General features: G+C 41.6%; 1 protein-coding gene across 1 annotated transcript in view; it reads left to right on the top strand.

The window, feature by feature from the left end:
* The first annotated feature begins 762 nt into the window (after window positions 1-762).
* The window catches only part of MAP3K9 (mitogen-activated protein kinase kinase kinase 9), a 63,207-nt gene continuing 39,700 nt past the window's right edge, over window positions 763-24,269 (top strand). The window contains 3 exon segments of the mRNA XM_039552906.1: window positions 763-1,233; window positions 1,236-1,313; window positions 6,351-6,764. Of these exon segments, the coding sequence (XP_039408840.1) occupies window positions 1,014-1,233; window positions 1,236-1,313; window positions 6,351-6,764 (712 nt within the window). The 5' untranslated portion in view covers window positions 763-1,013.

The following is a 24,269-nucleotide window of genomic DNA, read 5'->3' as shown; positions in this document are numbered from 1 at the left end:
CAAGTGCAAACAAATTCTATTGACAAGATCTGGTGTCTCCACAAGCTGTGAAAACCCTGGTAGCAGGGAGAAGGAATTAGGATTTTCAGGACCAAGCAGCTACATGCTGATTGCAAGAGTGAGAAGTAAATTCTGTTAATTTTTAACAAAGGCATTCAGCAGGGATACACCCATGACAACCTCGTGCAGAAACCATCTAACGCCCGCGCTTAAGTTCGGCTCGATTATGGAAGACCATGGCCTGACAGAAGACAGAGACTGTGGCTGGTTTCCGGCGCAGGCCCGCGCTCCGGGTACACGGGGCAGGGACGGTCCCCGCGGGGGCGGAGGGACACCGAGCTCGGGGGAGGCGCGGCGCTGGCCCAGGTGTGCGCCGCCTCCGCCCGCCACCAGGTGGCGCCCGACGCTCCGCCCTCGGGCCGCCCCACCCCGCCTTTGGCCCGTGTCATGCCCCTTTCCCCAGCCAATGAGAAGCGGCACGGGAGGCGGAGCTCGGAGCGTGCGGCCCAATGGGAAGCGAGAGCTGGCCGGGCGGGGGCCAATGGGGGGCACACCGGTGAGTGCGCGACTCCGGGGCCGGGGGCTGGGCGGGGAGGGGGCGTGGCCAAGGGGCGCGGGCCCGCAATCAGGTGAGGGCGGTGCTGACGGGCGGCGGCGACGGCCAATGGCGGCGCGGGGGCGGGGTCTGCCCTGTCCTCCCCTCCCGCCGCCGAAGCTGCCAGAGAGTCAGGTGGCTCCGGGATGCGCGGCGGCGGCAGGAGGCGGAGGCGGGCGCGGAGGAGGCGGCGGCGGATGGGGGGGATGCGGCGGCTTCTCCACGGCACACGCTGCCCGGTCTCGCCCCTGCCCGCGCTGGGCTGAGGCGGCCCCGCGCCGGGAACCCCCGGCAGCGGCGGCGGCACCTGCTGCCGGCGGGTGCCGGGCCGCATGAACAATAGGCGGCAGTCCCGGCCCCGCCGCCCCCCGCAGCGCCCGGGTGCCGCGGGCGCCTCCCCCTATGGAGCAGCCTCGCCATGGAACCCCTCACCGAGCTCAGCCAGGAGGGCGCGGGTGGCGGAGAGCCGCCGGGCGACGAGCCGCTCTGGACCGCTGTCTTCGAGTACGAGGCGTGCGGCGAGGACGAGCTGAGCCTGCGGCCGGGGGACGTGGTGCAGGTGTTGTCCCGGGACTCGCACGTGTCCGGCGACGAGGGCTGGTGGACGGGCAAGATCGACCAGCGCGTCGGCATCTTCCCAGCAACTACGTGAGCAGCGGCGTGCAGGGGGGCGGCCCGGAGCTGCGCGCCCGATACCCTCCGCCCCCCGCCATACAGCGTAAGGGGGCCCGGGCCCGGGGCGGGGGGCTTGGCGCGTCCCCTCAGCCGGGAGGGAGGGACCCAGGGAAGAGGGGGAGAGGCCCGGTCCCGCCCCCTACCGTGGGCTTGGGCTGGATATGGGAGGGGGGACGGGACCGGCGGGACTGCCAGGGTTGTGGGGGGGAGCCGAGGCTCGGCCCTCCCGATGTCTTTGGGGGAGGCCTGGGCCCTTCCGTGGGTCCTGTTGGAAGCCGGGGCGGCCGCCGCCGGGGGGGAAGGGAAGGCCCATCCCGGTGGCGAGCGGCCGTGGGAGGCCTCGGGCCCAGCTGGCGGCGGGGGAGGCCCGCGATGGCCGTCGGCGGGGAGCGGAGGGGCTACGGCGTCTCAGCCCCTCCCGCCCAGGGGCTGCCCTGGGCCCCTGGTCTGTTCCTTTCCCACCCGCTGAGGTATTCCTGCTGCTCCAGTGCCCTTCTGTCTTCCAGGCTAGCGCGCTGCTCCCGGGGAGGCAGAGCCTCGCTCAGTGTGTTTTTAGCGTTTCACCGACGCCAGGAGCAGTTTCCCATTGTTAAGACCTGTGTTTCCAGGGGCTGATAAATTTTCATCAAGCGACAGAATCCTGGCGGCTGGGCAGTGGTGGAGTCACCAGGGCTTTGGTCATTTTCCCTTTAAGAATATTCTTAAAGGTTGCTGAAAGGGAAGCAATTGTTTCCTGAAGTGTTGATTCACTGCTAATACTTGTTCAGTATCATCCTGCTTACTAACCAAAAGCTTATTATTTCTGACTGAAAAATTCCTAAGTTGACTTGTGTTACCAGGTTCCTCTGCTCTCTTACAAATTCTGTCCTAAAATACCTGTGAATGAGTTGTTTCCCCGTTTGGATATCTGGGCCTGCCTGAGGGTTGCTTGACTATGTTGTGATGCTGAAGGCACCGAGGGATCAGTTTGTTTCTGTGAATTTCTGTGCAGTTTTGAAGCCTTTGTTGGAGATGGAGAATAGGGCTGTTTCATCTCTACATTTTTTTAGTCACTGTACCATTGTAGAAAGAGAAACAGCGTGGAATGACTGTTTCTACATCCTGTTTATCTATCACCATTGACAGTTCAGGCAAGGATAATGCTTTTTTTTGGAGGGGCAGAGAAAAATCTTCAGACTAGTAGGCTTTTCTAGAAAGTAAAAGAGTGAAAAGATGGTTTGTCCTATCTAGGCCGTATCTCCAAGGAATACAACTAATAGCTTTTTTTTCTTACTCTGTATTCTGCTTGAAAGCATTTAGGTAAAACTCAGTAATTTGTACCATTGCCCTTGGGCTTGTGAAGGGACTAGGTGCTGTTCCTTTCTTTCATGCTGCAACAGCATTGGTAAGTTACTTTTTGCCCCACACACAGAAAAAGCTTTGAATGAAAGCTTATTAGGTTTTGTTTTTGAGATACTTAGGAGAACCATTTCTGTAGAACTTTTTGAACCCTTGGCTCCCATTCTGTTTTGAGTTTTCAAGTTCAGGCTTTGTAACTGTGGATTCTTCTGTCTTGCTGCCTCTTCTATGGTTTGATAGTTCATAAACAGTTGGGGAGTTGTACCTTCCCCCTTTGTCTTTGCCTTACTCTTCCTGTGCCACAACAGGGCTACACTACTTCTCTTCTGTCAGGTCATCAATCATATGTTCATGACAAAGTAGAATTTATTGTCCTCCAGTAGGTTTGTATAATGCCTAAGGACTATGTTTTTGTTGTTGGTTTTTTTTTTAAGAAACAGTGCAGTTTGGACAGGGATTAAAGTTGGTTGCCATTGAATTGGATTTTCAAGTTGAATATTAGAAATCCTTTGCCAGGAATGCTATCCACTTTTAGAGCTGATGATGTTAGTTTGATAGCTGTTTGGAACAGGAATCACAGTCTACTGTTTAATACTTCATAGTCCAGTAAGTCCAGTTTTGCAGGAGTGATGCAAAGTGTCGTTCTGGACATGCACCTCTTCACAGAACCTATTTTTACTTGCTTTCCTAAAGGTTATTTTCATATTTAATGGAAATTTAGGAGTATGAGTTCTAGGGATTTTGCTTCTACTGAGAGCTGTACTAGTTTAGCTGGTAATTTTAGCCATCCATCTAGTGTGCTTGATTCTTGCCTCAGTGAGGGTACCATGAATGATAAGAGGAGCCTGTTAGAGGCTGTCAGCAGTGGGCCGACTTGAGGGACTCTCATCTGCACTATGGGCTCTTACACACTTCAGACTGAATTAAATAGCTTAATCATGTGGTCTAATGAGGGCTGATTAAACGGCACCTACTTTGCAGTTGTCAACATGGCCACTGGTTCATGGTGTACAGGCTCTGTAATTCCTTACCGGCCCACAGAGGAATGATAGCACTTCAGTTCTTGAATTCTGTACAGTCTTGTACAACATGTCTGCCAAATTACACTGGAGTTCAGAGGTGGGGTTAGTGTGTTTAGAAATGTAAAGAAAAACAGGTATTTTGTGCCCTAATGTAGCTGTATAACTCAAACTATGAAAATGAATAAACTAACTCAGCAGAAAATACTTTTTAAAAACCCCAAACAAAACGTTTCTAAGAAGTGACTTTTTTTTCTGAGGAAGCTACCCACGAGGGTGAGCTGGCCAGTTTGCCTTATAAAAATACACATTTTCAAACTAAAGCTAAGGTCATACTTCCAGATAAAAGAACATTCAATGTCACGCATTAGTTTTCATGTGGAAGCTGAAGTGTCTCCGTTTTACATCCCACCCCTATTAATTAGTGCCTCCAGCAGGGATGTGCTTTTTTTTATTGAAAATGGGTGACAGCACACGAGGTGTTCTACTTTCCAGCCTTTCGGTTTCCTTTGCCCATCTCGTTCTCCTGCTTGCCACCTTACTGTCGCCCTTCTTCCCAGCACCGGGGCGGGGGTGAGGGGAGGCCGGGGCGCTGCCCGCGGGGCCGTCCCGTCCCGTCCCGTCCCGTCCCGTCCCGTCCCGTCCCGTCCCGTCCCGTCCTCGCTGCCGCTGGAGCTGTCCCTTCAGCACCTGCGGGCCGGCTCGCTCAGCTCTCGCTGATGTCCTCTCAATCCGTGAAATGCCCTAGCAGAACACTCGCTGTGAACAGCACCTGAACGCTGTGTGTCTGGAGTTGGCAGGGCAGGCAGTCCCCTGGTGCTGTGGGGGGCGTGTTTGTTCATTTTCAGTCTTTTGACTGACCTTGTCCCTAGGAGCAGGTTAATTGAGGATTGTACCAGTATTGAAATTCTATCAAGTGAAGAGATAGGACTCAACATCTGATTTCTTTAGGTCTTTTATTAGTAAGAAATGCAAGAGTGACTCTTCGTGTATTCTCAATGGCAGGGTAGTCTCACATCTGGATTTATTGTCATTACAGACTTGTTCTAAAATTTAGTGTTTCTGGTCAGAATCTATTCCTTTCATGTTTTCTAGTAATCTCTCTCTCAAGTATTTGAACACCAAGGTTGCTGCTGTAGGACTGAAATCTTCTTTGTTGTGTTAATCCTTGAAGTTCAGAGTGTTACCCAAAATATGTATTCACAGTAGGAGAAAAATAGATTGTCTTTGGGACTGGAAAAGACCTTTTCTCCTTCTGGAAGACTTTCTTGGTCAGTTTTCTATCTTGTTTCCCATTAATCTTTTGTTCATGGAACACTAGGAAAAGCAGCACAGGCATCCTTATTAAACTAACTCATAAGTTTGACTAATTTACAAAAGTAAGCCAACTTCTAAAAATCATGTTCAGGAAAGATGGAGCTCAGACAAAAAAAAAAAAAAGCCTTCAGCTGTGGACAGAAGAGTTTGTATTAACTCCATACAGTTTTGTGATAAAGTCTTGTACTAGAGGAAAGACATTTGATTGGAATAAGGAAACTAGTTTACTCAAATGGGATCTAACCTGCTCCCTTACAAACTTCATTTCCTTTCTACCAGACGAAGCAGGGGAACAATGTCAGATTTGGCTTTTCAAATGCAGGAAAGTATTAAAAGTCTTGATGACTTTCTGTTTAAATCTTGCATTATGGTACTCTTCCTTAAAAACTTACTAAAATTTCATTGACTGTAGTCAATGAAACCACACAACTATCAGACAGAGTAGCAGCACTGGTAGTCTACCACTGCTGTAAATTGAGCTGTGTCAACATGTTTTCATTGGTCAGTATGTGGAATTTTCATTCTACATTAGTCAGTGTTGGATGGGTTCTTTTGGCCACCAGTATAAACTGTGTTTAGTGTACAGTTGTACAGGATACATTTTCTCATTGCTTTTGCTCCAGGTACAATTTGTATACTGAATTGAGACATCTGCATCTGTAGATCTTTTTCCTGTATGATGCTGATTAGCCACCAGCCTGTAAAGTCAGTGTATGGGAATAGGAAGTTTTTGTAACAAAAATGCAGTGTGCGTTAATCAAAATATGTTTTTCTTATTGCTTGCTCTGCACACTCAGTATGTGGTTTCATCCATCTGTTTGTCACACTGTTGTCGGTAACATCAGAACTGATTAACAGATCTCTTATGGGGAACAAATCTACAAAGCCTGTAGAGGTGTGGAAGAATAAGTGTGATTTGGGAAGGACTAAAAGATTGTTCAACAAGAGACATTCAGATAAGGGACAAGTGGAGAAGCAGATGGATTTTGTGTTGAGTTTTAGCTGTTTCACATTAAACACTGTATTGTGAAGATTAGTTGGTGAGTGTGTTTTTCATTTTTGGAATCTTGTACTGTCACTGAGAGTATATCCTTAAGGGGGGTAGGGGCAGGGGCATCAGTATTATAGGGGTTTAAGTGTGGTAAGAGGTATTTTATTTTACTATGTTTTACCATTTACAGTGAGTACTTCATACAGATTTTATGACACTGCAAGCTCTGTTTTACCATACTATTTGGCACTAAAAGGTTGTCAGAAAGGCCTACTGCTTTCCTTTGTGTTGTTTTGGAGTGAAAACTGGCCCTTCCTCCAAGGGTAAGGGTGAGGTTGGCCAGTGTGAACCTTCAGCTGATGTACAGGCTGCATAGTTGCTAAATGCTTACATCTTTTTTCTCCTCTTTCCCTAGTCCTAGAGATCGACTTCTCAGAGCTTGTTCTGGAAGAAATCATTGGCATAGGGGGCTTCGGAAAAGTGTACCGAGCTGTATGGATAGGAGATGAGGTTGCTGTCAAGGCAGCTCGCTATGACCCTGATGAGGACATCAGCCAGACCATTGAGAATGTCCGCCAAGAGGCCAAGCTCTTTGCGATGTTAAAACATCCCAACATCATTGCCCTCAGGGGCGTGTGTTTGAAGGAACCTAATCTTTGCCTGATCATGGAGTTTGCCCGTGGAGGATCGCTCAATAGGGTGTTGTCTGGTAAAAGGATACCTCCTGACATACTGGTGAACTGGGCAGTGCAGATTGCCAGGGGAATGAACTACCTGCACGAGGAAGCAATTGTTCCCATAATTCACCGTGACCTCAAGTCCAGCAACAGTAAGTGCCACACAGTGAACAGTCAGGGTGCTGGGATATGGTTTTGGGGAAAAAAATCATACAAAGTAAAGAAGGGAGTAATGTTAATTTAGTATCCTTTCTTGTGAACCACTGTATCCTCTAATTCAATCCCAGAAGGGTTTATTTTTGTACAGTATGGTGCTACAGATCACAGGAAACGTGTAAATGCTTTCACTCTTTAGAAGCAACTTAAATGATTGGGTGCAAAAGCAACTGTAAATGAAGCATGCTTCACTAGTATTTCATATAGTGTCTAGGTTTTATTGGCATTTTAGCAGACTTCTGTATGTTATAAAGCCTTATTGAACTTAAAATCTCTATTATTCTTCCACTTTTCGGAAGGATAAATGCTTCTTTGTAAAGGCAAATGCTCCTAAGCTTTCATTTTACTTGCTAGATTTTCATCTGTATAGATGAGATGCAAGCCTGTTTTCATTATGGGAGATGTAACCCATCCCAGCTGAATTGGATCTTCTCTTTATCCATCATAGAGCTGGTGTTGACAGAAACATTAACTCGTGAGTAAAATGTCCTTGTACGGCCAGGACTTCAGCTGATATTTGTGGTGCTTTACATGATACAGCTCACCCGTTAGAGAGCAGAGTAGTTAGGATTGTGGAAATCATGGTGATTTCAGCTGCTCTGTAGTACTGACAGCATTACTGTCTGTTCCTTGGGTCTTGTTCTTGTAGTGTGTCTCTTTTTGCAAACTTAAAACTTGAAGTCAAACACACACATAGAACATTATTTATGAGTGTGGGAGCAAAGTGCTGCAGTGGTTTCAAGATCATCATCTCCTTTCCTGATGCCTCTATGCCACTGTTTAGCCTTTCTCTCTGCTTCTCTGTCTAGATGGCAAGAGCAAACATGGACCTGCATGTTGGCTGTGGTGGTTTAGATTTGTGTGTTAGTATGAACTCATTGTCATTTATGGCTTGAGTTAATAAGAAGCTCTAATAACTGGGTGTCTGGGATGCAGGCATATGTTCCCTTTTGCTTTGAGGGCAGGGACATTAGCAAAGAGGTCTGACAGATGGGAATTTTAATATCTTAAATAGATTCACTAGTGCTAGCGTTAACCATTGCAATGCTGTAAATTTCCAGGCCTTGCAGTATCTTCTTATGTTTTTTTGACCTCACATGTCGTAGTAGTGAATTTACTTAGTTGGTTGTGAAAGAGTAAAAAAAGTATTATTAGTTCTTGTTAATGAGTTTGCAAATAGGAACGATAAGAGCTTTCAAGTTAGTTTCTACAGTATTGTTCTTATAGTAATGAAGTTTCACATTTTGTTAGAATAAGGCAATCTTAATGTCACAGAATAACATATCTAAACCCTTCCCTTACAGATAGCGATATATATGGGCATGTTGATAAATGCTGTAAAATTAAGGAATGATTTGCTTAGTTAATGAATGACTGGCTGCATCTGTGAATAAGAAATAATTGCCTTTCAGTGTCGTACCTTTCCTCCTTACCTAAGAAAATATTTACTTGCTTATTTTGCTAACAGGCCATTAAGGCTTCCTTGCTAAGTGCTAGTTGAACATTTTTAAGGTTTAGAATGAAAGTTATTTCTGAGATAAAAAACTGTTAGCTTCTAGTATTTCACTGTTTCATTCAGATCAGAGACTTCTAGTTGTAAAAGGGAAAAGCATCAACAAGAGAACCAGCCCAACCAGAGGGACACCAGTGCACAGTGTTACCAACCAAACAGATATGGATGCTCGAAAACATCTGGGCTGTCAGCAGCAAGACTAAATGTCTCTTGTCACAATGAATCAGCAGAGTATAATTGTGCTGCACTGTAAATGGTTGGTGAGAAGTTGCTACATGTATTACTGTAATTTCCCCCATTTGGGAGGAAGCAGTCGTAAAGAAAGAGGAAGAATGAGTGGGAATGCCTCTGAAAGGATTCAGAGATGTTCTGTGTTTGAAGGGGAAAGGTAGAGAATTTACATGGTGATCGTGACCAAGATAGGATCAGATCTAGTAGAGAAATGATGGGTATAGGAAAATTCTATCCCAGATAAGGCTGGAGCAAGCACTATTACATTTGGGAAACTAAATAAATGTTGGGCCTGGTACTGGAGGGAAGGACTTGAGATATTTTAAGGAAAAAGTATTGGTTTGCTTCTCTCTTTTGAAATAAGATAAATTAGTAACTTTGGGTATGGGCTTGACATATTACAACAGCTGTTTATTAAACAAAATGGAGTTCTTCATTCTGTGCTGTGTAATTGAAGAGAAATTTTTAAAAATATATACTATTTTAAACATTTGAAATACATGGTTTTTTTCTGAGTGTACCTACAGAACAAGCATCATAAATATTAGATAATGACAATGGCGGAGCTTTTTTGTGGGGATACGGGATTGTAGGATAAACAACTTTGGACTGCCTAGGTCATGTCTTGATTGTTCTGTGACTGCATTGCTGAAATCCCTTTTCTCTTATATGTAATAAGCATCTTAGAAATTCCTCTGCTCTGTTTTCTGTGGAAAGCTTTTTACTAGTTTTGTAAAGATTAGTAGACTAAGTATATTATTGCATCCTGATTAATATATAGCTTACTTTTTTTCTGTTTTTCTGATGAACTTAGTTTTCTCAGTTGCTGTGGATAATGGAGAGCCAGTTATCTTGTTAGCTTTGTGCCTGTAGAATTACAAGCTTCCATCATTTTCTTTGCACAAGTTACCACCCACCAGGTGACAGGCAGTGATGTGTCTGTGGTGAGGGAAGAGCTTCTGCTTGCAAGAACTTGGAAAGGATTCTTGCAGATGCATTTCTTACATGTACTAAACATCTACAAGCACAGTAGAGCTGTCATGGGAGCATCAGCTGTATTGATTTACTGGTTGGTACTGCCTGTGTTGAGTAATAGACTGTGATTCTCCTACATCTCATCTTGCCTTCAAGCACCAGCTGGGATGTACACTGTGCATCGGAAGCTACAGGATGAGTTAGTTTGGGAGTTAGGGAACAAGATGGGGGAGTGGGAAAGAACAGAGTTGCCTTATTTAAAATCAGTTTTTCTACTAGAATAGAAGAAAATCAGAGAATGCTTTGTTGTCAGATGTCTGCTTATGTTTAGACAGACACAGAATGCATAAGAACAGTACTTCATGATGAATCTTTTAAGCAGATCACGTTACATTTTGAACGTGTCAAGTGGACACCCTAATACAAGTCTGAGAAATTACCCCATTATATAAGGATTTGGGAAAAAAATCCTTTTTGATTTAAACTATTGCAGCTTTGTGGACTCAGTATATACCAAAACAATGCTCAGAATAGTTGTCAACATTTCTGGTAGTGTAATAAAGAACATAGGGTTTTGATTACTTTGGCAGGTAACTTCAGTTTTGTTCATCTGAACTGAACTTCAGACAATTATTTGAAGATACCGGGAGGTGTCTCTTTCTTGAGATACTCCTCATCAAAAAGCACTCCAAATCATTTGTCTGTTATCCATCTTTTTTGATTGAAAGAAGGAATTTTTTTCTGTTCTGTAGTTTTTCTTCTTTTCATTTTCATAACTTTACATTTAGTGCTAATACATTTGGAGTGTAGGAAAAGTGCTCTGTATGTTTAGTACCATGTTTGAGGAAGATGTATTGTAAATCTTGGAGGTTCTGGGGGCTGCCTGTTTCATTGCTTTGGGAATGTAATCAGGAAGTGAGTACAGAAAGGTCTTTACAGAATAAATTGCACACTTGTGATTTAGTTTTAGAGACTCTGAAATTACTTTGTTGAGTGTGAGTTCAGCTGGCAGTAAGTCTGGCAGACAAGTGTTTCAGTGGCATTAGCAACTCATATGTCAGTCATAAAACTACACGAGAGAAAGAAGATTATTTAGGACAGCTATTTGGTTCTGCTGTGTGGGGAGATAAGTATTTCTCTTTTTATTTTGGGCATTTGATTTAAGGGATTCAATTTATTCCAAATGAAAATTAATCTTATTAATCTGACAGAATCCTCACTGGCTGCTGCTGCTTCTCTTCATCTGGTGATATCTCCAACCTCTCCTTCTTCAGCTGCATTTTGGTGAGCCACTGAGCATATGTTACAGAATCCTTGGTAGGCCTTTCCCAATGTGAAAGCACCTAAATAATCTAAATGCTGACCTATAGAATAAAAGCAACTAGAAATGCCCACTGAAGTCAACATCACTGCACTTAGAACAGCTCTTAAGAGTTTTCCTTTCTTTTATCTCTCATCTGTGATTCAAGTCTCATTTCTGGTCAGAGAAAAGTGCCTGGAATATAATGCTTAGGATCAAAAAGGGAGAGTCCTGTTGGTTTTAGTGAAGTATTGCAAATTACAAAGTTGGTCCTGTTTGTTTCTGTTTGTCTGTCAATGTTAGATATGCCAGCATTGCTATAGGAATAAAGCCAGTTAACTAATACTGTGGAGAACTAGCAAAAGCGTATTTGCTCTTTTTTGTGACTGTCTCAGCAAAACATGTTTGTTATTTGCACTGCATAGAAAGATTTTGCTGAGGGTGTTCATGCCAGTTAGCAAAATGCTTTTTAAAAGTCACCATCGTTGTGTTCCACAAAGTGGCACAGAAGATTAGCAGCAAAGTGACATTGCCAAGGTTAAAGAAAGAGGAAAGGACAGAGGTCAAAATAAACCCCAACAGTTCTGATTCAGGCAAGTTCAGTAGTTCTTCTCTTCAAGTTATTTGAAGTCTTTATCTCTCCTACTTTTTGGATCACCAGTGTAAGCTTGTGGTGTCCTGAGATTCAAAGCTCTAGCTTTCTAAAAGAATTCCAAACTCTGCTATAGCTTTGCTTATTTAATGTAGTTAAGTCTTTATGTGTTCATAAAGATGCCAGTAGAGCTGACTTTCCACATGGTCTATGGATAGTTGTTCCTAGGACTTAAAAGATTCCTTATTTTTTAATTTTAATCCAGTCATAGTTACACTCTTTTGTTGGTCTTTTCAAAGCAGGAAAAGTTCTTGTAAACCTCTTCCTCTGTCTGGCAGAGGTGTAGAGGAGAACTCTTCCAGGGTCTGCTGAATGTACGTTGGCAGAGCAGTTAGGAAGTCTGCGCTGTTATTGCTGCTTCTGGTACTCCAGTGTAATTTGCTGACTAACTCTCCAGTGTTGTACCTTCTATCAGAATGGGTTTCCTTTGTCAGTCCAATTAAATGACTGTGAGTAATGCTTCTTGTAAAATGTAGTGAAGCTATTTCAGTGATATCTGAATGCTCTTCACTGGGTGAATAATTGATCTGTTCTTAGTTGGGTTGTTACCCAAGTTACACTTGCCCTGTACGAGGAAAGTGGTAAAAAGGTGAATTTTTTTTTGGGGGGGGGTAGTGGTGGTGTGGAAGACAACAGCTGGAAGATGAATTTTCAGGGAGCAAAAATCAGTAAAACTCCTTCTTTTCTTTCTTTTTTTCTAAGTTTAAAAACTGTGTACAGTAGAAATCAGGCCTTTCAAACAGCCTGAATATACTTGTAAGGCTGATGAAAGATGAATTTAGGTTCTGCCCTTATGCAATTACCTGATTCTGTAAACAAGCTGTAAGATATTGCTAATGGTGCATAACTCCTAGTTCTGGTTACTCTGCTTATATTTCTCTCTCTCCCCCCGAGTATCATCATTTGTGCTGATATCCTGGTCACTTCTGCTGTAGTTGAAAAATTCCAAATAACCATAATTTTTTTGCTTGTGGTAATATAATGAGGAAATTCATGCCATTAATACTACACATTTTCATTGAAAATAATGAAAAAAAACCTGATTTTATGTACTATTAGTGCAGAAGATGTAAATTTTGCCTGGAAGTGTTGCTAATTTTTAAGATGTTAAAATACCAGGAATTCCCAGAAGTAGGGTGATAGTTTGTATGTTGTACTTAGGTACTTTCTTGGGATTTTTCTTCCTTAGCTTTTGTAAATTAGTGCAGCTATTTTCTTCTCAGAGAGGTTTGACAGATGCTTTCATGTTGCAGTCTTATTTTCATGTCTTAGGAGATTTCTGAGAATTCCAAAATAAATACGTCTTCTGTAAATTGTTTGTTTTAGTTGAATATGGATTGATATTATAACCAAATACTGTTAATTGCAAGTCAAAAGTAGGAAGTCTTTCTGAAATAAATTTGATGTCCACAAGAACACTTTGGTATCCTCCCACCCACACTAAGTAGTAAAAAGGCAACTTCACAGATGGAATCCGTTACCTTCATAGACAAGTACCTCTCATTTTTAAGAAATGAAATTTGTATATTACACTCAAAAACCTAGCCAATATCCTTTTCATGTAATTGAGCCGCTGTGTACATTTTTTGCAGGGTTCTCTCTGCTCCTAAGAAAAAATAAGAGTTGTGGTGTTAAGTACTTTATCCAAGCTGTGCATATGGAGGCATAGGACAGACCTAAGCTCTGTCGTGCAGCAGCTGTCTGTAGGCATCCTCTGAATTCACTGTCTGACCATCTGTGACAGAGCTGGGAAAGATCTGTGTTCTTCTGAAATTTCTAAGGAGCCAGTCAAGAGTGAAAACAGCCTTGTGGTATTTCTGGGAAGCTAGAATGATTCCTTGATCTCCACTTTTTTTTTTTTTTTTTTTTGGTGTTTCTTCCACATCAATAAACTTAATTTGAATTTTGACTGACATCTGTCAGCAGCTTCACGTTTGCTTTTCTTATCAAACAATTCTATTCAGAATTTCAACATATCTGGAACAAACTCGCTCTTGAAGCATCAGACATTAAACACAGTCTTGGTCTTTGACGTGATGATTCATCACCCAAGGTGATCCTTTAATTTTAAGTACTATCCCATTTTGAACACTGTGTATATTTCCTTATGACAGGACAAGGGAAACCTTAAGCTGTTTCAAAGAATGCGGGGTATAACACATGGTTTTAAGTAGCTGCTTTTTGGTACATGTTCGCTTTCTGATTCTAGGGTAGTTTGTTATGTTGGTGTGACTTTGATTGCCAAAAGGTTGCCAAAGTTGACTGGCATGTCTGCTAATTGCTGGTTAATTGTCCAACTGCTAATGAAAGGTCTTCCTCAGACCCGAGCTTTTTGCAAATATGAAAAAGAAATAGTAACAGAACCTCATGCACTGAGAAACTATTCCAATACATAACAACTCAGAATTATATTGTTGGGTTTCATCACTGTTTCTTAAGATCAGAAAGAAGAGCTCTTGCCCACAGAACAGTAAATCTGTGTCCCAGTCTGTAGAATAGTCATTATGGTGGTCATGGCAGCGTGGTGCAGCATCACTTAGGGCCCTCTTGGGGAGGGAAGCAGCCAGAGGACACGCAGTCTTCCTATGAACCGTTTGTATTACTGCCATGCACAGCCCTTCCACTTTGCTTTCTAGAAGCATTGTTGTATTGCTCACACATTTATTGTAACACCATTTTTTATTTAAAACAAAAATACCCTCCCAAAATAGCAAGCATTGTCTAGTGCACATACGGGTTCCAAATTGTCTCTGAAATTCTGTATGTGCTTTGAATGCTGTATGCCTGTCATCACCCCAAGACAATGCCTTATGTCTGGGATAATTTTTACAGCTACAAGCCAAGCTTTTAGTTTTCTGTACATCCATCTCTGATGTGTTGTCAAACATGCTCTGGGAATTTGCTTTGGCCATTAAGAAATATTAAGATCTGCTGTTTGTATCACAACTGGAAACATTTAAAATGCAAGCACTGTTTCCTCCTTGGCTATGCGTAGATTAATTGTTGAGATGTGTAGCAAAGCTCCACTTATGAGTAACAGGTAAATACTTTTGCCACAAAGATTTTGTTTATCACAGCAATTTCTGTACTTAAGCTGGGGATTCCTGAGAGGTTCCTGGTATACTACAAAGAAATGCTAATATGAGTAATTGCTGTAAGGATGGTACATATAAGGGTGGTGGGATGTATGTGAACCAGGCCATGTGGTCCACCTACCACAAAAGCATTACAATTCCTGTTATTTCTCCTTTGTGAGTAGGGGCCTATGGAAAGATGTTAGAGAATAGTCTTTAGTTCCTTTTGACTTTGCACTGTTCAAGGATCCTGAGAATAAGAAAAATCCTGTCACTTTGATTAATAGAACTCAATATGCCTAATTCTGCCTGTTGAAGTGTTGTCAGTCTTGCCCTGGATTTATTGATTTGCTTTTTCTTGTTTGATGTAATCAGTCACATAATGTGTGGTTTTGATATGATTATGGTCATCTGATAACCAGGGAATATTGCTAATGCTTCATCAGGTTACTGTGTAGTCAGAATCTTTGATCACCGGGTAAGCTGGGTCAAAGAACCCTAATATAAATGTAGCATATAATAATTTTGTAGTTCAAAAAATGAACAGCTTTTTGATGGCTTTATTGGATGAGCTGTTATCTTGTGTGGACTTTCATGTACAACAGTGGAGGAATGCCCTCTTTCTCAGCAGCTGGCAACTTGTTCTGCTCACCTTAAGGTCAAACTCTGCAGTATTCAAGAAACTCCTGAGTTTTACTATTGTCAGCTGTAGCTTGGTGTCAATTGTGCATCTAAGAACCTTTTAACATTTTTTCTGATGAATGAAAATACACCTCTCTACCTTTTTACAATATTTTAAATAAAATCTGATTTAAAAACCCCATAAAGCGCCCCAGCTTCTGGTGTGGATTGTGCTGCTGCCTGTGAGGTTTTTATGTCTTTCTTACCTTCTACGTTTTGCAGTACCAGCTTATTCCATGAATGCGTTGGTGTTATTTACTGTTTCATAAAGATGTCTTCATTGAAACCAAAACAAAAACAGTTTGGCTACCTTTTTTCATCATGAATTTCATGTTTATATTTGCCTGGAAACAGCTCCCACTGAACTAGCATTATTATTAAATCTCTTTTCAGGTGGTCTCTTGAGTGACAAATGATGAATGTCATTCATGTGATTTTATTCTTCCCTTTCCTTTTTTTGTTGTTGCCTAATACAAGTTCCTGATTTGTTGCAGGCTTTCAAACTGGTACGGTTTGGCAATGCCCTGTGTTGAGTACAGATGTATTTATATTTTTGACTTGGAGCATTTAACTGATTATGAAGAGTATAATAATCCATGCCTGAGCTAAAGGTTGTTCCAATGTCAGCAGTATGGTAGGATTTAGTCTGAAACCAGAGCTGAACCGCTCTTTTTTTCCCAGGAACTCACCTGAGCATTCTCCAGGAGCATTCATAGTGTTTTGTATGGATCACTAAAGCGATAAGACTTTTTTCACCCTGCTTAGGTGAAAGGATCGATTCTAAATATATCGGGGCTTTGGAGGCCTTTCCTCTCCCCTCCCCCATTATGCATTAGCTCTTTAGAGTTACTGTACTGCATGGCTTAAAATCCAAGAACTGCTGTGCTGTCACATCCATCACCTCCTCTAGGTTGATAGAAGAGGACAGTTGTGCAGCTTTATGGATTTGCTGAACCCGGACTTGTACCCAGTAATTAAGAAGGTATAGGTTCCAAGGTATATATATTTTTTAAATGTGCTGTTGCTGAATGGTTAGTAATAAGAGAGAAAATATTTGCTTATTACTAGAGGCAGTATTAATGGTTTTTGGTTTTGCTTCTAAGATGTGAAATTTTGAGCGGGTCTTAAACTCTGTCCTTTCCAGGATCTTATGCAACACTTAGCCTTCTGCACCTCAAACAGATATTAGAATAAAGATGCAGTCCTACTGAAATGAGCAGCAGAGTACCCAACAGAAGGTAGGTAAAGGCTACATGCAGAAAGCCCGGACTTATTCCATGTGCAGATCTGTTAATCACTTTAAGTACTTTGAATGCAGGATCAAGAGCAGATTGCTCGTTATCTGGATACTTGCGAAGCAAAGCTGTGCTGGCTGACTATGGAAGGTAGAGCTAAAATTGCAAATTAGCTTCTGGCAAACTGCTACAATATGAGGTCTCATTTTGGAGCGAATTTTTGAAATCCTTTCCCAGATGCTTAGTTCTGTCCTCAAGACAGAATGCCAGTGTACTGCCAATAGGACTTAATAATTAAAAAAAGGATTGCTTGGCAATCTCAGTCCCTTGTTCCCTTTGCAGTACTGCTGCTTTTTGGACTTGTTCGACAAACTGCAGACTTAATAGCGATCTTCTGTCTCTCTGAGACAATGGCAGCAGCATGAAGCAGTATATTAAGGCTATCTTTTTATCTAGCATCCAGTATTTACCACCTCCAGCATCTGAGCTGACATGTATCTTGGGAAGTTTTGCTTATTTATTGGAGGGGAAAGTAGGATTGGAACAACCTGAGTAAGTTCAGTGAAACCATCTTCTATGCAAGAATATTTTTGTTTCATCTATGAATACTTGTGTCCTTGAAATAAGGACTGTTCAAAAGCTACAGGACAATGGTTAATACTTGTATTGCTATAGTACCTTCTGTTTAAGAACCCTGAGGATTTCAGGATGCACTGCATTTCTTCAGAGTACAGTGGAATTTTTAATTATTTTTTCAGATAAAAGCAAGTAGAAAATGTAGTAAGTGGCCCATGCAAGAAACAAAAGATGCTTATCTGATTTTTCTGAACTGGTCTTCATTTAAAAGTATTTCACAGCCTTGCAGTGGTTGAAACTGTTTGGTCTGGAAATAGATTTAGAAGGCAGTGAAAGGGATTTGTACAAAGTGCAAATTATACCTATATTGTGGAGAGACAAGTGAAAAATATTCTGTAGGGTGAAATTGTCTGTCCCAGTTTTGAAATTCCAGGGTCTTAGTGTGTCAGGGAAGAAATTAAAGTTAAAATAAAGCTTCTTCAGAGCTCTCCTCGCTTGCATAAGTATTCTGTGGTCTGAAAAACATCCCTTAGAAAACATACATGGTCGAGTAAAAAGATTCTTTGTTGAAAACAAAGTTTCCTGTAACAGATTGGCTCCGTTTTGGACATACTGTGCCGTGGGTGGGTTGCAGAGTCTGGATCCTGTGATATTACTCAGTCCTTTATCCTCTCTGGCAAACCTTCAACTTCAGTAAGCCTTTAGCTTTTTTGGGAAATTTGTGTTAAGCAATTTTTGGATAAATTTGGAATTGTTTGGAAATGGAAATATTTTTCAGTTTCCTTCAACTCTTGCACTTGAGACTTCTACTGTATTGGTGGCAGAAAGAGGCTTTAATGGTAGTACCTTCCCGTATGGGCCTGGATTGCTCTTAAATCATACCACGGAAACGACTTGCATTATTTAGAACTGAAACCCTGCTCAAGTTTTGCGTTTAAGGATCTTGGAGTGAAACAGCATTGGTTTTCATAAAGGTTTTACTTCGTTCTTTTGGTAAAGTTTCTGTACCTGGGATTTGATGGACTCTGATCTCTCTCTTTACAGTACTTGAATTATCTAAATGAAGGAAGTAGATGGGCTGATGCTTATTCACCATCTGACAGCTTCTGTATTTTGGATTTTGATATTTTGCATTTTGGTCAGTAAAGCCACAGTAGGCTGTTCTGTTTTCAGGATGGAGGAAGAAATAAAATGCATCCAATATTCCCACCCACAATGGTACTCCAGCCAATGGTCTTTCACATTCCAGCTATGACAGGGTAAGCATTAGTTCCCTTGTTTATAGTTTCCAGTTAGCCTTAGTGATGTCGAAAACAGTCATTGTACAGTAGCAGATGAGCAAAGGCCTGTGGGAAAACAAATCTGGTACTAGGCTGTTGTGTCCATTGGTGCTTCAGTTGCTCTGGAATGATCTGCAAAAACATCCAACTGTGTTAAAAAGGTGTGGTATTATTCTGGGAAAGAAAAGTTAGGCAGAATAGTGTCATTTCCTGTGAATTTGACTTCCCTTGCCATTTTTCAGCCTTTGAGGTCATAACTAGTGGTCCTCTCAGCTCTCTTCAATCTTAACAAAATGAGAATAGATGTGCTGAAGCATTGGAAGTAAAGCAGAAACCTTGTTTAGAGTCCAGATAAAAAGGGAGACTGGGGAAAAAATTTCACTGAGTCCATACAGCTAGTTAATGATTTAAATATTAGAATTGAATGTTTCTACGGGAAATAAAATAACAAAGATGACATATTTAGCTTATTTATAGTCCTCCTGTAGTCATTCCCACCCATTGCTGTTGCTGCCATCTAGCTCTTGGCCTATGTCAGCAGCTGATATGGCCCTAAGCAGACAAAAGCACTACACAAAGTAATGGGTAGTGGCTGCTGGGAATGAGTGTGAGTGGGATACATTTACAGGCTGAGTGCTTTTGCTGGAGATTTTCCTCTTGTCTTGACTGCTTTCTGCCTTTGTAGAATGTTGGGTGGCGAAGCATTTGACCCACAGCAGAGCTAGTGTTGGTGGAGGCTGAAACAGAACTACTGAAGTGCACTGACACTTAGAGGTGTTCATGTATTTCCACCGCCTTTGAGGGTTTTAGGCCTTCTCAACCCTACATCATCAAGGTGCTGTGTCTGTTTGGTAGCTGGCAGTCAGGGCCTCACCTGGGACATCCACCACCTGCTTTGTCTCCAGGTGCAGGAGCTCCCTTTAAGCTCAGGCTTACTTGAAGTACCTTTATAGTCAGTTTTTCTTACATTTCTGGCAAATGAGCTTCTGGTATTTTGTTCTCCCAACCTGTTTCAAAGCCCCAATATCCACCCTAGCATGCTAGAAACACTATTAAATGGTACATGTCTCTGTGAAAAATTGATAAAGCTTAAAAATATAACAATAAAATACATGAGTTTATGTTGCTTTATCACTAGGTAGTAGCTTTTTCATGATCTGCCTAGAAGTGCAGTATTTCAATAAAAGAGTAGTAGTTACTCTGGCACTAAAATCTGACTGTACTGTCTCCATTGGAGAGAAGTTACATGGAAGTTAAGTATGAAGCCAGCAATCATCCATCAAGTTAGAATTATATCCTGGTGTATCACAGATGACAAAGCCAGCTCTTTTCCCCCACAGTAAGTTTCCTCATCTTCTGGCCTTCTTCCTTACATATTTCTTTCTGTAAGTTTTCAGTTTTCATTAGACTCAGTCCTGCTCTTACTTCTTTTTCTAGTTCTCCTTCACCTAATTATTGTGACCATTTCCATCAGGCCTGATGTTCATTAGCTAATAGCTTTCTATTCTTGTGAGCCAGGTTTACTGAGTAGCTTCATGCACCGATAATTGACTTGGTGTGAACTGTGAGCTGGACCACACAAGAGACTGTCTTAGATTTTTTTTCAATTTTTTCACATTTCTTAATACACACACACACATTCTCTGGACGGGGAAATGGAGCATTAAGTTGTTGATATAGGTGTTGTCCTTAGGTACAGGGGCGATAGGCATTTTGGTGGTTAACTCTTGTGGTGGTATTGCAGGGTAATCCTGCTTCCCTTTGTATTCTTGTTACCAATTTTTGCCTTTTAAGTCAGAAACTTCTTTATTTTCTTGGTCTGCTGTGTGCCACATAAATTTGGAATACAACAGCAGAGTAGTTGAAAAAGCTGAAGCCAGCTTTTGGTATGCCTGGCTGTTCATACGATTTTGTGCAGTAGGTAGCAGCCCCTTTCCTCTACTTCAGTATATAAAAGTGGGATATTTTTCCTGTGGAAGATCACACTGTAGTAGTTTCTTCCTGAATGTTGTTCTGCTTCTGAAGTGATGAGTCAGCTTATAGTACAAGCAAAGCAAAGAAGTATTCTGTTCAGGACTAAACTGTGCAGATTAACCTAATCCTTTCTCTAGGCTCAGAAACCAGAAAAATGCAATTATGACCATATTTTCCTGCCTTGATACTTAATTTTGACAGTAGAGGAGCCATTTTCTGCTATCTATCTTTGATGTTGCTAGCAACTGGATCAGAATATGATAAAGAGTTTATTTTTCCTTACTTGCTCTTTCCCATTGCTTTGGCTCACTGGACACTAAGAATGCTGTCGAAACTGTTCAAAAGTGTATCTGAAAACTAAAATAACTATTCCAAAAGAAACAAGCAAAAATCTGACAGTGATACTGCCTTCCAGGGGAAATATCTGTGTGTGAAAGGAGGTTATAATACATTTCCTCGTTCTGCTGGTGTAATGTGAGCAGAACAGAGAATTAAAGCAGCAGCTGTTAATTTCATTGCCAATTTTTTTTTCTTAATTTCCCTTGTGAAAAATTTCCTTTGGTGAAAGCAGTCTACCTCTTTAAACTATCTTTTTGTGCCTACTAGTAGTATAGTGTTGGATTAAAAATAGGAGGTATGTGACTGAGGTTTTATAGTGACCAACTTGAAACCTAAGTAAAGATTCATTATATTTGTTTTAGTGATCGGATTGAAAGATTTGGTGCAGATGGTTTATCTGTTTTTGTAGGATAAAGGAGCATGTTCAGAAGGAGAGTAGATGGGTTTAAGAAGAAGAGAATTAAAGGAAAGGGGTAGAAATGTATGTATTCTGGCAAAAGGAAAGAGGTTCAGACTTAGTGCTTCTAGCATAATTGGAAAGAGGAAAAACATTGTAATACAAATAAGCGGAATGAAAGGTATATCAACATCGCAGTTATTTGCATTGCAACACTATAGTAAAGTTCAAAATATTCCCAAAATAAAATTGGCTCAGCAGTTTTAAAGTTCCTAATGCAGTGGCTAAGAAGTAGGAGTGGTACATATGAGATGGGGTTTACCCAATCTCATAGGGTTTTTTAAAATATAGATACAAGTAGATCAAAGGATACACAGCTTTATGCCCCTCGAAGGTTATACATCTTTATACTCCTGTCTTTGTCTTGTCTTGGTGTAAGCTGCTCTTATGTCTTTCTGGTAGATACATGAGTGAAACCACGGCTGTATAATACCTGGAAATGACGCCTTCCTTGCATTAAGGCTTTGGGTGTTTGTCAGGGGTGTTCACCATTGACTTCTCAACTGATTCAATGGTTATTAAGGTGAGTGGTGCAAGATGCAATGAGAGATGACCTCCAGCTGGCTTTGTGGGCAAAGGGGCAATTTTAGAACTTATTTTGCAGTAGTACCAGTTTGACTTACATTAGCTGTCCTACTAATAGAACAATATGTTTCTGACAACTTAATGATGTTCAGAACACTGAGGTAATCTTGCAACGATAACTAAATTGGTTTTCACCAGATGTGTCTCTAACATCTTGTGTGTAGGGAAACTTCTGTAATTGAAACAGCTTGTTTATACCAGACCACAGAGATTCATGTGGTTTCAGTAAACACTTAGCACAGATATGCCTTTAGTTATGACAGGCTCCTGTGGAGGGTAATTCGCACATGTATATTAGACTTACTCTTGGAATCCCTTTCTGTAGAGGCTTTGTCTTTTCTCTGACGGCTTGGAGCCTAGGAGGACTGACTCCTGAGATGCTGTGAGTTGGCTTCATGTAAGCCAGCTTTCATTGTAATGATCCATGGCAATAGAGGGGGGAGAAAGGGAAGGAGAAGACATTTACCTTTTGAACATGTAAGGCTGTGGCAGGTGTGCATCTGTTGCATGCATGCAAGACAGAATTTCATCTCTATAGTTTATTACTTGCCTCCAGGGCAACCGTTCTGTAGTTTAATCTGATAATTTATGGCAAAGTTGTAACTTGGCTAGCATTTCATCTGTTAATTTTTGTAACTTCACTTTGTATTCTTTCAGAGTTCATTTGATGATTTGGTCCTCTGTTTTGCCACTTAGAACTAATCAGTGGTTTTGGTACTGTACATTATGTCCTTAATAACAAAATTTTAAATCTGCAGGTATCAGTATTTTCACTGCAGTGATTCCTCCTTCTGAAAGGCATCTATCTCCATAATGGCTTGTGATGATGAGACAGAAGATCCAGCAGTAGGAACTACATAAAGGCTGGAGGATATGATGGCATTTTAGAAATCTTAACCAAGTTGGTTTTTGTATTGCTTTGAATATTAAGGCAGATGTTTTTTGTCTTTCTAGTGAAGCATAATAATTAGGAATTCGGTGGAACAGGAGGAAGAGCTGACTCAGTGTCAGGTAACATTGTGTCAGTTGTACTTCTGGGGATCTGTTCCTATGATGTTTGTTTTCAGTACAAATCTTTGTTTAAGCAACAAAAGCATCTAAGTTGGCCCTGACTCTAGAAAAGAAACCCTCATTCTTCTTGAAGCCACTGATACACAACTGTGACTCATGAAACTGAAAATCATATGCTTTGGGATCTGTTATCACTAGGATCTGGATGCTTCTACAGGCTTCTTAATGACTTTAGGTAAGACTGATGTGGGATCTGTGGAAAGCCTGCTAGCTATTAATGCACATACAGAATGATACTAATAATGGGGAAGGTAAATTGGCTTCACCTGACCTCAAGAAGTTGGTTTCCATTGCTTTCAACTCTGCTAGAAAAGCTGCTAGCTCAAATCACAAACAAGCATAAGAGGATCCTGGGTACATCATCCATTCTTGCTCTTCCATACTAACTAAGAAACCATCTTTAAATGGTACCAGCATTGACAGAGTTAACACCCTGTCACTCTTCCTACAGATTGAAACTGGCATGCCATGCAATGTTGCCTTTCCTCTTTGTTACTGCAGCTTGTTTTGGACAGAGCAGAAGCCCAAGCATCACATAGATGGAAACCTCTATCAAAAAGTACTGAAAATGTAACAATGACAAGTTAGGAAATTTTTCGCAAGAGTCTGATAGGAAAATACCTTGATGCTTCTTGTAGGACACCAAAGATGTTCTTTGAGAATATGGAGGAAGCTCAGTAGACATTTTCATTTCAAACAAAAAAGACTGGTATTCATCATAACCTAGATAAGAGGAGGCCCAGTGCTTAATTTCTGCCTTTATATCTCAGCTCTCTAACATGCCTTGATTGACTGTTGTCTTTCAGCACTTGCAGTCTGCCTGGGTCTCAAGGAATAAAACATTGGGGTCAAATCAAGGGTCAGTAATGACTCTTGAAAGTCCATGTGGTGATCGAGTTCTTAGTACACTCTCAGTGGTTTAAATTACACAGCTAAATCATATGTATCTGTATCTGGATGACTGCCTGATCTAGGGAAGGTCTTGCTGAGAGATACTACAGCAAGTTTGGTCGTATTCATTCTACACTGGGACATGTGGAGATATGGAAGAGCTGTCCTGCTGGACAGAACTTCTGTGAGCTGTAATTAATTTCTCATTGTCACATGTTTATTTTCTAGAGGACAAGTTCCAAGTCCTTCAGGAATACATGAAAGCATATGTGAGCACAAATGGATTTTTACTCCTGTAAGGACATGCATGCATGGTATGCTTCACTGAAGGTTGCTAACCATTTTAATGTTACTTTAAGCCACTGTGCTTTCCTTTGCACTTGCAGTATGCAAAGAGCATGGTGATTTGCTTTATTAAGTTGTTTATCTGCAGCATTTGGATGCTGAAAGCTGTCTGAATGTGTTTGCAATATCTGATTTGCTTCACCAGTCCCCTTTGCACACTGCTGGTTGGCTCCTACCATGCTACTTAAGATCAGCTTTTAGCCTGTGCTACAGAGGAAAAAGAGGAGCAGTAGTACATAGCAGACCTTCATCTACAATTTGG

Source organism: Corvus cornix, chromosome 5 (assembly GCF_000738735.6).
Source record: "Corvus cornix cornix isolate S_Up_H32 chromosome 5, ASM73873v5, whole genome shotgun sequence".
NCBI classification, from domain to species: Eukaryota; Metazoa; Chordata; class Aves; order Passeriformes; family Corvidae; genus Corvus; species Corvus cornix.
This window is presented reverse-complemented; position numbering and strand designations above follow the sequence as displayed.